Source organism: Notothenia rossii, assembly GCF_949606895.1.
Source record: "Notothenia rossii genome assembly, chromosome: 2".
In the NCBI taxonomy this organism is placed as follows: Eukaryota; Metazoa; Chordata; class Actinopteri; order Perciformes; family Nototheniidae; genus Notothenia; species Notothenia rossii.
Window position 1 is genome coordinate 56,402,838 of NC_136904.1, and position 14,230 is coordinate 56,417,067.

A 14,230-nucleotide genomic window follows, 5' to 3' on the forward strand; every position below is an offset into this window, starting at 1 on the left:
ATCTATATTGATTCTGACTCTTCTACATCCAACTCACAGGTTTATCATTACTTTGAGAACAAAGATTATTAATGTTCCCCTTTTAGAAGTCTAGTTATGGTCATTTGTTCTGGAAATGTCATGTTCAAGCCTGAGACCTGAAAAACAGGCTTGGGGTCTAACAGGTTAACTACTTTGTGAATTGATGTGCAATGTAAGTCACATTAATGAATGAAAAGTATGAAAAGGGAAAACCTTGGTAGCAAGTTTAGATATTAGAGGATGTGAGAAAAGCAGTAGGTGTAATTTATTATGATCAAACCTCCAGCTGGAGTTCAGCTGACAAGTTTTGTTCACAAAACAGTGAAAGGGCTGCAACTGAAGACAGGTCATGAACATTTGCCGCATGCTGAGTATACTTTTTGACAATTATAGGATAACTGTAACCCATAAAATCTTATTTTGTATCTTTTGTTTTATTTACATTTTCTTGTATTTTCTTTTTCAGGATTCATTTTTTTCAAATATAAAGTCAGAAGATTAGATTAGCTTAGATAAGTATGAAGAATACAAGAGCTCCCTCAAATAATTATTTAATAATAGAGTTATGTATTATTGTATTTAAAATGTAAATGACAGCACGTCATGTTAAAGTAGCTCTGTAACAGATTAAACAAACGTATTGTATTTTGCTAAAAAGTGAGCCTTAAAGGTGCTCGTAGGTTTCGTTGGAACAGACCGATGCTACAGTGGCTGCTACCCCTTTTTCTAGTCTTTATGCTAAGCTAAGCTAAGCATCTCTAGTTTTGTATTTACTGTTCAAACGTGAGTGGGATCAATCTTCTCTTTTTTTTCTGAATTCTCTCTGTCTCTTCCCCAGGTCTCATCGTGGGGTCCCTGATGGTCTGCTGGCTTCCCTACCAGATACGTCGTCTTATGACCGCCGTGCCCAAATCCCGCTGGACTACTTCCTACTTCCGGAGCTATGTTACTCTCCACCCAGTGGCCGACAGTTTTTTCTATCTGAGCTCCGTCATCAACCCGTTTCTTTACAACCTGTCGTCGAGACAGTTCCGGGAGGTTTTTGTCCAGGTGCTGCGGTGCCGCCTCACCCTGGAACACATCAACAAGCGCACGGTGAGGAGCTCCCAGGCTGCCTCGGCCCGCTCCTTCCAGCCCTTGCTGAAAAACTCGTTGCGTCGCAGCAGGGCAAACCACCCCACTCTCGCACTAGAGAAACCTCCCCCCACCTTCACAACCTTCCACAGTCAAAGTGACTCCGGAGTAGCTTCAAATACTCAAACGTCTCTCAGCCCGACTGAAGAGTCCGATCTCCAAACAAAGACAGACGTACCATCAGAGACTGAAGTGTAATGTACAATTTAATGCAACACAGTGAACAGTCAAAACAACTCAATAATGTTTGCGCTGTCATCAGAAAAAATCTGAAATATTCCTTTTACACAGTTAAAACAGTACCAAATGTAAAGTCAGGTATTTCATTAAAAGATCATGCTCAGCTGACAATTTGGCACAATAGCAAGCTTCATGGGTCCCCTCAAGTGTGAACTTGATATCAAGTGAAAATATTATAAAAAAGCTCAAATGATTCAAACATTCATGTTTAGCATGAAGACCCAACACTTCAAGTTAAAGGTACCCAGCAGGGCTGTTGACCACTGGGGGGTGCTATAGAGCAGTCATTTGGTTTGCTTCTCGTGGGCTTACTTACAATAGAGAGCCAAAGTCCCTCCCTTTCCGGTGGAACTCCATGGGAGCTTATTTCGGAAAAAGTATGTATTGAAGTCAATGGCGTGAGAAAAATTATCTTCCGATCCCGTTCGAATTGTGCCAAGAATTACACATTATGATTTTTGTCAATTTAAAAGATAATTTTGCAAGTAAAAAAACAAACAATTGTCGTAAAACTGTGAAGTAACTTTTTTTTTGGTGTGAAACCGCTCAATGAACTACATCTCTGGTCTCGCACAACACACGTCACCAACACCAAGCTGGTCGTCACGTTAGCACATTTCACCTCTTTCTTTCATAATGAGGTGAAAAGTATTAAACGAGGAGAAAATCACTACTAGTCTTGGCATGTGGAGAGCTGTATGTACACACAAGGTGAGTGTTAAACGAGTGTAACGTGTAACTTTAATGTCAGCTAACTAACATTAGCTAACACGTGTTTTGTTTTAGAAACTAGTTTTCTGTGTACCTTGTACTAAGGAGTTAGTTAGCTAGTTTTCTCGTTAAGAACTGCGTGATCGCTGTGTATGCTGTGGATAACAATAGTGTTGGCAAGGACAAGGTACACAGAAAACTAGTTGCTAAAACAAAACACGAGAGTGTACCTTGTAAGCTAATGTTAGCTAGCTGACATTAACGTTACACATTACAGTTGTTTGACACTCACAGAAATCTTGTACAGCCGGTCCCGCATGCTGGCTATTACGGAACCGACTAACTCCCCTTTTGTGTAATAGCAGCTCTCAACATGCCCAGACGTGTAATGATTTCCACCTCCTTTAATACTTTTCACCTCATTCTGGTGTTGGTGATGTGTATTGTGTGAGACCAGAGATGTAATTCATTGAGCGGTTTCACACACAAATAAGTGTTACTTCACAGTTTTACGACAAACTGTGACTTTTTTTACTTGGAAATTAATGTTTAAGATTGACAAACATCATATATGTAATTCATGGCACAATTCGAACGGGATCGAAAGATAACTTTTCTCTCGCCATTGACTTCAATACATAATTTTTCCGAAATAAGGTCCCATGGAGTTCCCCCGGAAGGGGAGGGACTTCGGTACACGAACAGTATATACAATGATTACGAATCGGTGTCTCATGCAGAGGGCTGAACTGTACATTTGCCGTGTGTTCAACCTCAGGAGAGTCAAATTTCAAAATTCAGGAAGTAAATGAAGTAAATAAGAAAAAAAATTTGGGCAGGAAGTCATTATGTTCAATGGGAAAAAAAGTGCACCAGCCCGAGCAAACCAATAACTTTTTCAGTTCATTTAGAATGAAGTGTGGTATTCTATGATTAATCAGATGACTCAATGACATATGTTCGATATGTACACTGACATGAAAATAAAGCAGAAGTTGTATATTGCATGTTGCTGGGGATGACATTCATCGCCACTTGTTTAAAGTCTAATTTTGTATAATTCAAAACGATGAAATAAATAAATATAATTTAAATATCAGCTGCTAGAGGGGGCTGACACTTTATTCTTAAACAACATGTGATGTTACTTTCCTTGAAAGGGCAATGTATAAAATTATACGCGTTTGCCGCTCCTCATTATCATTTATCCCATGGCTACTTAAATTAGGGGCGTCAACTGCGAAATTCCTGGAAAACCTTTTAAACTAGCTGTTGTCAAACGAAGACGGATTCAAGCTTCCAATGCAGACAAGCTTGTGACCCTCCATGTTTCCAACAACCCTGTGCTTCTGTTCCATTAGCTGGTGGAAACATCTATATTGATTGTGACTTTTCTACATCCAACTCACAGGTTTATAATTACTTTGAGAAAAAAGATTATTAATTTACCCCTTTTAGAAGTGAAGATATTTGTTCTGGGAATGTCCTTTTCGAGCCTGAGACCTGAAAAACAGGCTTGGGGCTTAACAGGTTAATTCATCTGAAAACTGAAAAAAGTGAAAATCCACTTCAAACACTTCCATTTGAGCTATTAGAGATGCAATGAATATCTGGTAAGTAGTTTAAAATGGAGTTGTGAGTAACAACATGTTCTTGTAGCTCTATGTACACTTTTTGTTTGTTACAAAACCATTGGAGGAGAGTTTTAAGAAAAGTACTTTTTTATGGGTCTACTGATAAGATGATATATATGTGAGAGTTATGAGGGCTGTAAGTGGCTTTATTCTAATAACTAGCACATGTTTTCTTTCATCCAAAGACGTTTTAATGACTTAATTTTCCAAATCATTAAATCGTATCATTGTCATACATATGATACATTTGCAGTTCCTCATTACAGCAAATCGGTGATTGCTCACGGTTACGGATCTCATTTAGAATAAATCAAAGACTTATTTTTTCTAAAGTTATCCTAAGCCTCTGTATGATGAATCTGACCTTCCTTTATTACCTTCAATATGTTGTAGTTTTAAGTAAACAAAGACAGATGTGAATGAGCCACCTGCTGCCCAACAAAATAGCCAGAAGCTGTTCCACTGCACCGTCCTCCACCCCCTCTACCCAACTGTCCTTGCAGATTACCTTGTTTGTTGAATGAACACGTGATGATAATATTTCCCAATTTGACCCTTTGGACACCAGCTGCGACGGAAAACAAGTCAAGAGAACAAATACTTTGCAAAGCTTCCCCAACCTCAAAGAAAATATATTTCACAGTAAGCGCTCTCAACTGTTTCAGTTAATACAGTTCATGTTGTCTCCACTGCCAATGCACATTTCACAGTGTGTGGAGGTCTGTCAACACAGGGTGGAGGGCAGTAGGAGGAGGATGCAAAGAGAAAACACATGGAGTTGCGGTGTGTTCAAGGTAACGGCAGCCGACAGTTGGGGTCGTTTCTTTTGCCGCGGTCCATTACACAGCAGCGTGTTGCAGCAGGTGATGCACACTGAGTTCAGCTTGCCGGTGCAGAACTGCTGGTAGCCAGAAGAAGCGATGAGACAGGCTCCTGATGAGGCGCATGACTTGCGGTAGTGTATCCCTGAAAATAAGGACAGAAACTAGGGCATTAGGCTGGTAATGAGAGGGAACAAAGAGAGAAACAGTGAGAGGGAGGCATGTAATTAAGGATAAACAGGATGTAGCCTTTCATCAAGGGGAACCCAACTTAAAGGAAATATCTCTGCATAATTGGACTTGTGCTCCTTTTGGGGTCATAATACTTTGCTTTCTCCTGTGTCTCTTAAAGATTTGCATACAATTGTCCCAGTATCTAGTCTAATTAGTTCATGAATTGGGAAAATAGCTCCTTATATGCTTTTTAACTGATGCTCTCAGTGGGTGCGACCTTTGATATAACACACTTGAGCCACAAATCCTAACTAGCTGCAAAATCATTTTTGTACAGTGACTTTTAGCATAGAACATGATCCTCAAAGTTCTGAATTGTGGAAGGTTACCCATGGCAAATAATAAGAATAAACAAAGACATTTATGATTGGTCAATCAACCAGTGGTCAGCTGCCCAGGCAGCAGGGTCAATGGGTTCCTGGAGCCATCAAGCTAATGTGTATTGTTTGTCTTGCAAGCAATGTGTGTAAACAGGCTACTTCAAGAAGTTTTAAAATGGTTATGAAACAATCCAAATATAATACTTATTCCTCTATGACAAACTTACGGTAACAGGACAATAAGGAGAATATTTGCAACTTCCCTCTAAAGATATTGCTAAAGCCTGTCACCGGGTCAGATTTACCACGAACCGTTTAACGGAGACCGTAGAGTACATATTTGTATAGGCAAAGTTTTGCAGTGGGAAGTAGTAGTATATGATTACATATTAGGGTATATTATTATATTACAGTCAATGATCTTTAATAGCCTCAGATAGATACATGACCTATTCAGTTCAATTGTGTTCAAAAAATTACATTTGTATTTTAATATACATATGGAAGCATGAACAAGAGGTGGAGGTGCTATTAATGATAAACAGGATGTTTTGTCAACGGAGTTAGCAACAATCCAGACATTGAGGAAAGTCCTTGAAATAAAACTTTATACAAAATGAAATTGAATATTGGTTTTATTTCTGCATTATATCCAGCTTGTTCTAAATATAACAATTCAACAACACTGTTTTAAAGTATGAGTGTGACACTAGCCAGAAAAGGGTCTTATTAAATAGTGACTGTTCATGGACCCCACGGCACCAGGCACCTAAAAAGAGGGTCGCTCAACATTTTTTTAACAGAAAAAGCAGTTATCACAGCTGACATTTTGCCTTGAATTGGAATTATTTATAATGCCCAAAGTGGGCGATTCCACTGGTTGCAAAAATATGTTTTAAAGATTGTATGTTGCTCCTGATGGACTAAATAATCTATATGTAGTCCATTTACCATTATAAAATGACTCTCCTTCTCAATTGAATTTTTACATCAGTAAGCATATTCCTGATTTATGGTTTATGCTCTCTATATATAGTTTCAAGTCTTCTCTAACACAGCATGACATACATTTATAAACTGTGATCCCATTATAGTAATATAAATGATAAAGCACCATATGTTTTATGACGTGGCTACCTTGTGATTGTTAAGTTGCTACAACAGAGCCATTTTATTAGGGGCAACGGAGGCTGCAAGGTGGTGCGGTCATCTTCTAATCGGAAGGTTAAACATGTCGATATATATCCTCGGGCGAGATACTTAACCCAGAGTTGCTCCCGATGGCTTGGCCAAGGATGTGCTTACTTGAGCAAGTGGCACATTGCTCTGTAGAATGTAAAGCGCTTTGATGGGTCGTAAACACTGGATAAAGCGCTACATGCTGTAAATACAGCCAATTTACCTTTATTATAGCAATTTTTAGCGTTTGGTTGGCTGCTCAATATTTCTGATCATTAAAAGCAAGCATGTTTAGCTTCTCAATTAATTTGACACAAACTTCAGTCGCAGCTTTCGAAACCAATCTAGTGCTAACACAAGTTTTTATGTCTGATTCTACTTCCACTACAGTCTATGGGTGTTGGCAGTTATTCTGAGACATCTGCTAAGGTGGAGGTTGGTTGGAGCTGAATAAAAGTACATATACTGTATAATGATACAGAAATGGTAAGACTGGCATCGTTCATCATTATGAACTGAACACAATGCACTTATTGTGTCAGTAAAGATCCAATAGATGGTTGATTATTGGTTAATCATTTATACTTAATGTTAACATGTACAGTAACAACAGTAACCTGGTTTATCCGACAGCAAGGCTCATTCGTAACATCATGCAGTTGAGAATATCTTCAATGCTTACTATGGCTAAACTCATGTGCATTCATAGTCTATTTCCATATGATGTAAGGTAACATTGGAAAAGTCAGCAAGAAAAAAACAAGATTATCCAAGTATCCATAATATCTTATTTTTTGTTCAAGCATTTAATTTAGTAATTTCCAAAAATAACAACACTTTTTCTAAAATAAATACATTGTCCACCTACCAGAATAATCATTTAGTTGCTGAAAACCTTTACATTTTACATAACAATTACAACCAAGCTCTGTCCTATTTACAGTAAAGATGAATGTAAGGGTTTTGTGTCTTTTTGTAAATCCTAGGAAGGTGGACTCCAACAGCTATGATCCACATCACAATGAAGTTTAGTTATGGAGCAGGGGAATGGAAAGTACCCTCAGCTGTGACCATTATATTTAATTCACATTTTGAACTAGAAACCACTGATGTACTTGAAAGGCTTGTTGAAACAAGTAGTTGGAGAGATCAGTGGAGGGAAACCGTAACATTTGGTTGACATCTTATTTCAATGAAATTTGGATAACAGCACACTTCCAGCAGACCTTTTAATGTGTCACTCCTCTCTACCCGAGTGCAACAGATACTGCCATTGTATCATCAGAAATAATGCATTTTCGTTTGAAATGTGCATCCTCCCATGTCTTATCTATTGCAAATATCATTAGAGATACCAGAAGGTGTTTAGGGATTGAAGGATTATTTGAATTATTTGAAGTATTAAAGTACCGTGTTATGGCAGGAAAGTTAAATCTAGTATATTAATTTTAAAGTCACCTTATATATATTCATGTGTGTTAAATTTGAAGGGACAAAGTATATTTTCCCTCCCCAATATATTGAGGTGAAGTCTTTGTGTTCAGAGAGGGATGTGAGCAGGGGACATCCTAATTTGGGGATAGCTCCAAAACTCTGGAATGTTTCCCTCATAAAAGAAGAGGGTGCGTTACACATGCTTAGGGCAAATGTGTGTGTTTTCATTGCAGTAAATATATCTGCTGCATGATTACTGTTCAACTATACCTCTGTTTTTATTCTTTCATGTGTGGGTACTAAATGGCTACAAACATTGTGGAGAAATTAGCTTAAACATGTTTTATTACTCTATATGAAATGGAAGCAGCTTTTATGACAGGGACGAGAGAGCTGGGGGAGGGGACATTCTTCTTAAGATTTTCAGCATGTCAATTATCAGGGAAATCTACTTGTTTTCAATAGATGTGTGTGGTTAATTACTTTGTATTAATAATAACAGTATGTGTAAAGGAAGCTGGAAATATAAAATGTGAAACCTTTTATTTGAAGTAAAGATGTGAACAATAGCTCAAATGGCGGGAAGGGCTGTAGGACAAATGAGTGTGTTCTCTATATTGGGCCTGTGTGAAGTTTGACTATTTGAAAAGCATCTCTAATACTGCTTAAGAGCATAGGTAATGTGTTCCTCGTTATTATTGATATGAAAGTGATTTACATGTATTACGTATATTTAGCCAACTATAACAACTATATCTTAAAACATACTTTTAACTTGTGTGTGGTAACCTGAGGGGGGAAGATGGACAAAGGGCCATTAAGGGGATGTGTGTGTGCTGGCTGCAAGATGTGAAATAAGATAAGGAAACTTGTTGTTTAGAGCAGGTTCGTACCAGACACCAAAAGGTATCTGGTCTTCGTCAAACTGAAAGAGACTTTTTGTTTCCGGGTTTCTCCTGCTGTGTCGCACTGATTGGGTGTGACAGGCCATGTGTTGGTCTCTCCCAATAAGATGACCTCTGGGGGAAAGCACGCACACACCTCCTTCTGTGTTTTTAGTACGAAAGCCTGTGTTTTCCTTTGGTTCGATCTCTTCTTTTCTTCAAACTGACCAGATCCGTGAGATTGGAGGAAGAGCAGGAAGTACTTCCTTTGTATTTGTATTGTTACTTTTTATCATTAAAACAAGATTATTGTTTAACTTGCATTCTGGTGTTTCTTAATCCCTTCCTTTTTACGAATTTACCCAGCTTACCAAACGACACGCGGAGACGAGGTTGGTTTTAAACATCCTCCAAATCTCCAACAGGATCCAATCAAAACGCAGTGTGAAATGTTGCAAAGCTCCGGAAGGAAATGTCCCGTCTTCCTACATGCCTGGACAACAAAATCTGACTCTCACTGTGTTCATATATTTCACATTTTATCTGTCACATTATGAAAGGGTGGGAGACAATTCTGAGGATTTCTGGCATTTTGTGCTAAAACCTTTATATAGCCCATCATGTTATGAACTCAAAAAGAGAAATTTACCGGACAAATATTTGAAATAACGCTATTTTGCTAATTGGAAAATAGCGATAACACGGGCAGTCCGTGGAAAATTAAAATGAGGTGCGGTAAAATACACTGACAGAGAATACATCTTTTATGACTTTTCTCACTTCAAACAATCACTTATCATGTGATTCTAGTACTTCTGCTGGTTTCAAATATGTTTTTATCAGGAGCTAGACTTTAAGTTTTATACATTTTTTGAAACTTCTCAGATTCTTTAATGTATTGTGTATTATGTATTGGGAGGAGTGTTTTAAGTGTTTTAAGTGGCCTCACTTTTTGTCTTCAGATGAATCTACAGTTAAACTTTCCACAGTTCAGAAACTTTAGCAGTCTTTAGTCTTGCTGCTCAATAAGTTATTTTGTCTGTTATGTCTTTCAGGAGCTGGGACGTCTGAAACCGAAGGGAAGCAGAGACTTAAGTTTTGGCCGAATAGTCTTTTTTGCTGATGAGAATCAGAATACCTTTATTAGTCCCACAGAGGGGACATTTACGTAGTTACAGCAGGAAAAAAAAGTAGTTTGAATCCTCTACAGGTGTGTCAAACTGAAGGCCCTCATTTTAAGTGTCCCGCAAGAGCATGTTAAGAATATAATGTACAGGTATAAATTAGGGCTGTCAAGTTAATAACGCGTTAACGCAAACAAAAATGAACGCCACTAATTATTTTAACGCGATTAACGCATGTGTATTTTTTGTCCTCTGCCGCCCCGTAGTTTCAGAGAGCATCGAGTTTAAAATACCATCTACAAGCTGATGCTGACAGCCCCGCTCCTGCCGTCCGCTTGCGGCAGACCACACTTTCACGCTCACCGGCAGGCACCGACTGGCCATCGGAAGGACCGGGAGGGTGTGTGTATGTGTGGCACGAGACAGAGAGAGAGAGAGAACGGGCACACCTTACGTCTATTGTTGTTGTTAGCATCTGGTGCTAGCTAGCTGCGCTAACGGATATAAGGAGCTGTTTCAATGAAAACAGAGGAGCGACATTTCGCCGACAACTGCGCCGAGCACTTGACTTTATGCAGGTAGCCAGACGGTGGGACATTGTACGAAAAGTCAGCACACTCAGCACGGATAGTGCGCGGAACAGGATTGCATTTGTCATTGATCAAATGATAATAAACAAACATTTGCATAAAGCATATTTGGCCACTCATATGGATAAGAGTATTAAAAACTTGAAAAATACCCCTCTAAGGAACATTTAGAACAGATAAAAAATGTGCGATTAATTTGCGATTAATCGCGATTAACTAAGGACAATCATGCGATTAATCGCGATTAAATATTTTAATCGACTGACAGCCCTAGTATAAATACTTTATTACTTATCGGATCTGCATAAATAAGATATTAGCTAGCAAGCTGAGATTCCACAGATTCCAGAAATATTAAGTATCATCACTGAGCGATCAGAACTCGCGGCATGGGAAGCAAAACCAGACAACACACAACGTAGCATGGAGCAAAATAGGGAAATTTGTCTTACCTTTTGCTGTTTCTGATCAAAAGTTGTGTTCAGTGGCATTAAAAGGATAAAAACGCGGCTGAAGGTTAATCCGTAGGTTAATCCGTAGGTTAATGCAATGTGTCTGTGTTACTTAGAAATGATTACTGATAATCCATCAGTCTATTTTTATGTAAAAAACGGAGATTTCATATTAGCTGCTATGATAGCTACTAGAGTTTATGACAGCTTCTGGTTTTGGGTATAGAGAGGCGAAGTCCCTCCCTTTCCGGTGGACCTCCATAGGACCTTATTTTGGACCACGAATTACACATATGATGTTTGTCAATTTAAAAGGTACTTTTGTAAGTTAAAACTATTTTTTTTGCCGTAAAACTGTGAAGTAACACTTTTTTGTGTGTGAAATCGCTCAATGAACTACATCTCTGGTCTTGCACAACACACGTCACCAACACCAAGATGGCCTTCACTACTGTCTTGCCAAAAAAGGGATTGACAACCCTCACTATCACCACAATGAAACACTTCCAGAAGAATGTCATTCAAAGCTGCCTGCTTTGATTCTCTCTGAACTGCCTGATCTTGTTAATGTTCAATGTTAACCATTTTTGCAGATATCATGAAGTAGAAAAGTTCGCCGATGCTAATGTAGCGTTAGCATTAGCATGTTTCCCCCCGGGCGCAACACACTCTCACTCCATAATCGTCCAGGAGCGACGTTTGGTCAGGGTCACGTGGCGTGCAGTTGTGATGCTCCTAGGCTCCTTCAGCTTCATAAAGGGACGCAAATAGCTTTCAACTGATTGCAATGTATTCCCATCTGCGGCGGGATTTGACGCTCATGAAAGCACGGCATTCGTTTGTGTCGGTAGCCCTTAAAAGCAATGTGAGCGTCCATTCCCATTGGATAACGGAGAATTGTACACCCGGAAGAAAGTATTCCCCTTACTGTCGATTGATTTTACAGTGATATCTGCACTACTCATCGACTAAAAAACACCAGATTATCCTTGTTAATTACACAACATTGATTGGTTTAAATTGTGTGCAATGCTTTTGTATTTTTCCCCTTCGATTCGGAGAAAGTAATATTTTTTCGGAGTAAAGGATGGCAGAAGACACTACACTACCCAGAATCCCCAGCTATTGTTTAGGACTACACCATGTGCTCTGTTTGACAAACCCCGTTTTTTTTCACCATTCATTCCAATGGCTGGCGTCTATGTCGCGTGATCTTCAAATTTCTCCCTGCAGACAAAAAAAACATGGCCGAACTTCGTTTTATTCTCGGTGGAAAATGCCTATTTTAAAGTTAGTTTGGCCATTAAAATGCGCTTTGATGTCATTTGATGCGAGAAATATGAGTTGTTATTTCAGATTATGTGTGCAGTGGATGTACATGATCTTTAGTTTGCTAGTTATTACGAAGATTACTTCAGGAAATTGCGTCCATAGAACGTTTTCATTGTTGCCAAGGTGGTTGCTAGGGACGCCGCTATCGATATTATTTCTGTTATGTTGTGTAACTGTTTAATGGTGTTATCTTTATTGCTACCCCCTTCCCCGTCAATGTATAGTGTTGGTCCACAAAAATAACAATAATAATAATAGTAGTAAGAAAAAGAAGAAGAAGAGGAAGAAGAAGAAGAAAAAGAAGAAGAAGAAGAAGAAGAAGAATATAGTAATAAACTGAAATTGTGGTTGAATAACATTGTCTGCTGCATTTATTTGGTCAATTTAAACGGTAAGTAGTCAATGATGGACATCAGAAAATGGTTAAAACAACCAGCCCTTAATGCCAGCAGTAACACTGCATCTACTGCAGGTAATAACAGTTCAGATCATGTGGACATTACGTTACCCGCGGCCACTGTCGTGGACACTAACATCCTCCCGCCCGACTCGCCGGCTTTGCCCGCCTCGCCCACGGAAGCGGAGCAGCCGCAGCCATCTTCGTTGCCCCAAACACCGCCACCCCTCGGCGGCCCGCAAGTGCCAGAGGACCTTGGCAAAACAGAACCTGCCCAGGTATATTTAAAAAAGTACCCAACTCGCCTGTACAGTGGGGTAAGGCGCTCACTTTGCAGCTCATAGTTTCAAAACAGAGATTGGCTGGAATATTCATGTGAAAAAGATGCCATCTTCTGCTGTGCATGTAGACATTTCGGTTCAAGTAAATCAGATGCCTTCATCACAACTGGCTACTACAACTGGCGCCATGCTCTTATAGGCTACGTGATAAGGGACTGGGAAGGCATGAATCAAGCAAATAGCACATAGATCTTTTAATGTTGATCTCAAGGTGCACCAGATTGATGCTTTTAACTTTATTTAAAAAAAATCTTCCCGGACCCCCCTAGAGGAGGTGAGGACCCCCCTAGAGGTTGTTAGGTCCACTCCCCACTTATGGGTGGGGCGGTTTTGGTGCAGTGGTTAGAGCGTTGGTCATCAGATCAAGATCAAGGGGCGTTGATGAACTCCAGTTCGAATCCTGCCTCGGCCGCCACCGTGTCAGGCCGTTGTGTCCTTGGGCAAGACACTTTACCCGCATTTGCTCCTGTGGGTAATGTCCACAGTAATGACTCTTACATGTCTAATATGTGTAATGTGTATTTGTAAAGCGCTTTTAGCACCTGTAAAAGCGCTCTAATAAAAAATGTAATGCATTATTATTATTATTATTATTATTAAAGCGCTCTCTCTAATGCACCCTGAGTCATTTTGTTCTGGAACCGGGCCTGCCCTCAAGGCTGCGTGCTCAGCCCTCTCCTCTACTCCCTGTTCACTCACGACTGCGTGGCCACACACAGCTCCAACACCATCGTGAAGTTTGCTGACGACACGACTGTCATCGGCCAGATCACAGACGGCGGCGAGACGGCGTACAGAGAGGCGGTCGAAACCCTGACATCTTGGTGCCAGGAGAACAACCTCCATTTCAAAGTCAGCAAAACCAAGGAGCTGATTGTGGATTACAGGAAGCAGCAGAGAGAGGGACACGCCCCCATCGCCATCAATGGGACTACGGTGGAGAGAGTCAGCAGCTTCAGGTTCCTCTGTGTCCACATCACTGAGGACCTGACATGGACTCATCACTGAGGACCTGACATGGACTCATCACACAAACACCATCACCAAAACGGCTCGACAGCGGCCCTTCTTCCTCCGCAGGCTGAGGAGGTTCAACATGGATTCCAGGATACTGCAATTTCTACAGGTGCACCATAGAGAGGATCCTGACCTACCATCCAAGGAGGACCTTTACTCCTAGAGGCTCAGGAAGAAATCCCTCAGGATTATAAAAGACCCCCATCACCCCAGCCACAAACTGTTCTGTCTGCTGCCGTCTGGCAGACGGTACCGCGGCATCAGGACAAAAACCACCAGACACAGAGACAGCTTCATCCCACAGGCAATAAGACTGTTAAACAACTGAATTGCTGAAACAATTTCATAACATTTATCTGCTACTT

The 14,230-nt window shown here is 40.0% G+C and overlaps 2 protein-coding genes across 2 annotated transcripts in view; one reads left to right on the plus strand and one right to left on the minus strand.

Annotated features, from left to right (window-relative positions):
• The window catches only part of gpr39 (G protein-coupled receptor 39), a 91,611-nt gene extending 88,406 nt beyond the window's left edge, over positions 1 to 3,205 (plus strand). The window contains exon 2 of the mRNA XM_079665538.1: positions 860 to 3,205. Coding sequence (XP_079521664.1) covers positions 860 to 1,353 — 494 coding nt within the window. The 3' untranslated portion in view covers positions 1,354 to 3,205. The remainder of the gene's footprint in view (positions 1 to 859) is intronic.
• Positions 3,206 to 3,378: 173 nt separating this feature from the next.
• Positions 3,379 to 13,946, minus strand: LOC307029641 (ly6/PLAUR domain-containing protein 1-like; the record flags this gene model as incomplete). Its single annotated transcript, XM_079665722.1, has 2 exons — positions 3,379 to 4,725; positions 13,893 to 13,946. The coding sequence occupies 2 exons, from the start codon at positions 13,944 to 13,946 to the stop codon at positions 4,465 to 4,467; spliced, it is 315 nt and encodes a 104-aa protein (XP_079521848.1). The 3' UTR covers positions 3,379 to 4,464.
• Positions 13,947 to 14,230: the final 284 nt, after the last annotated feature.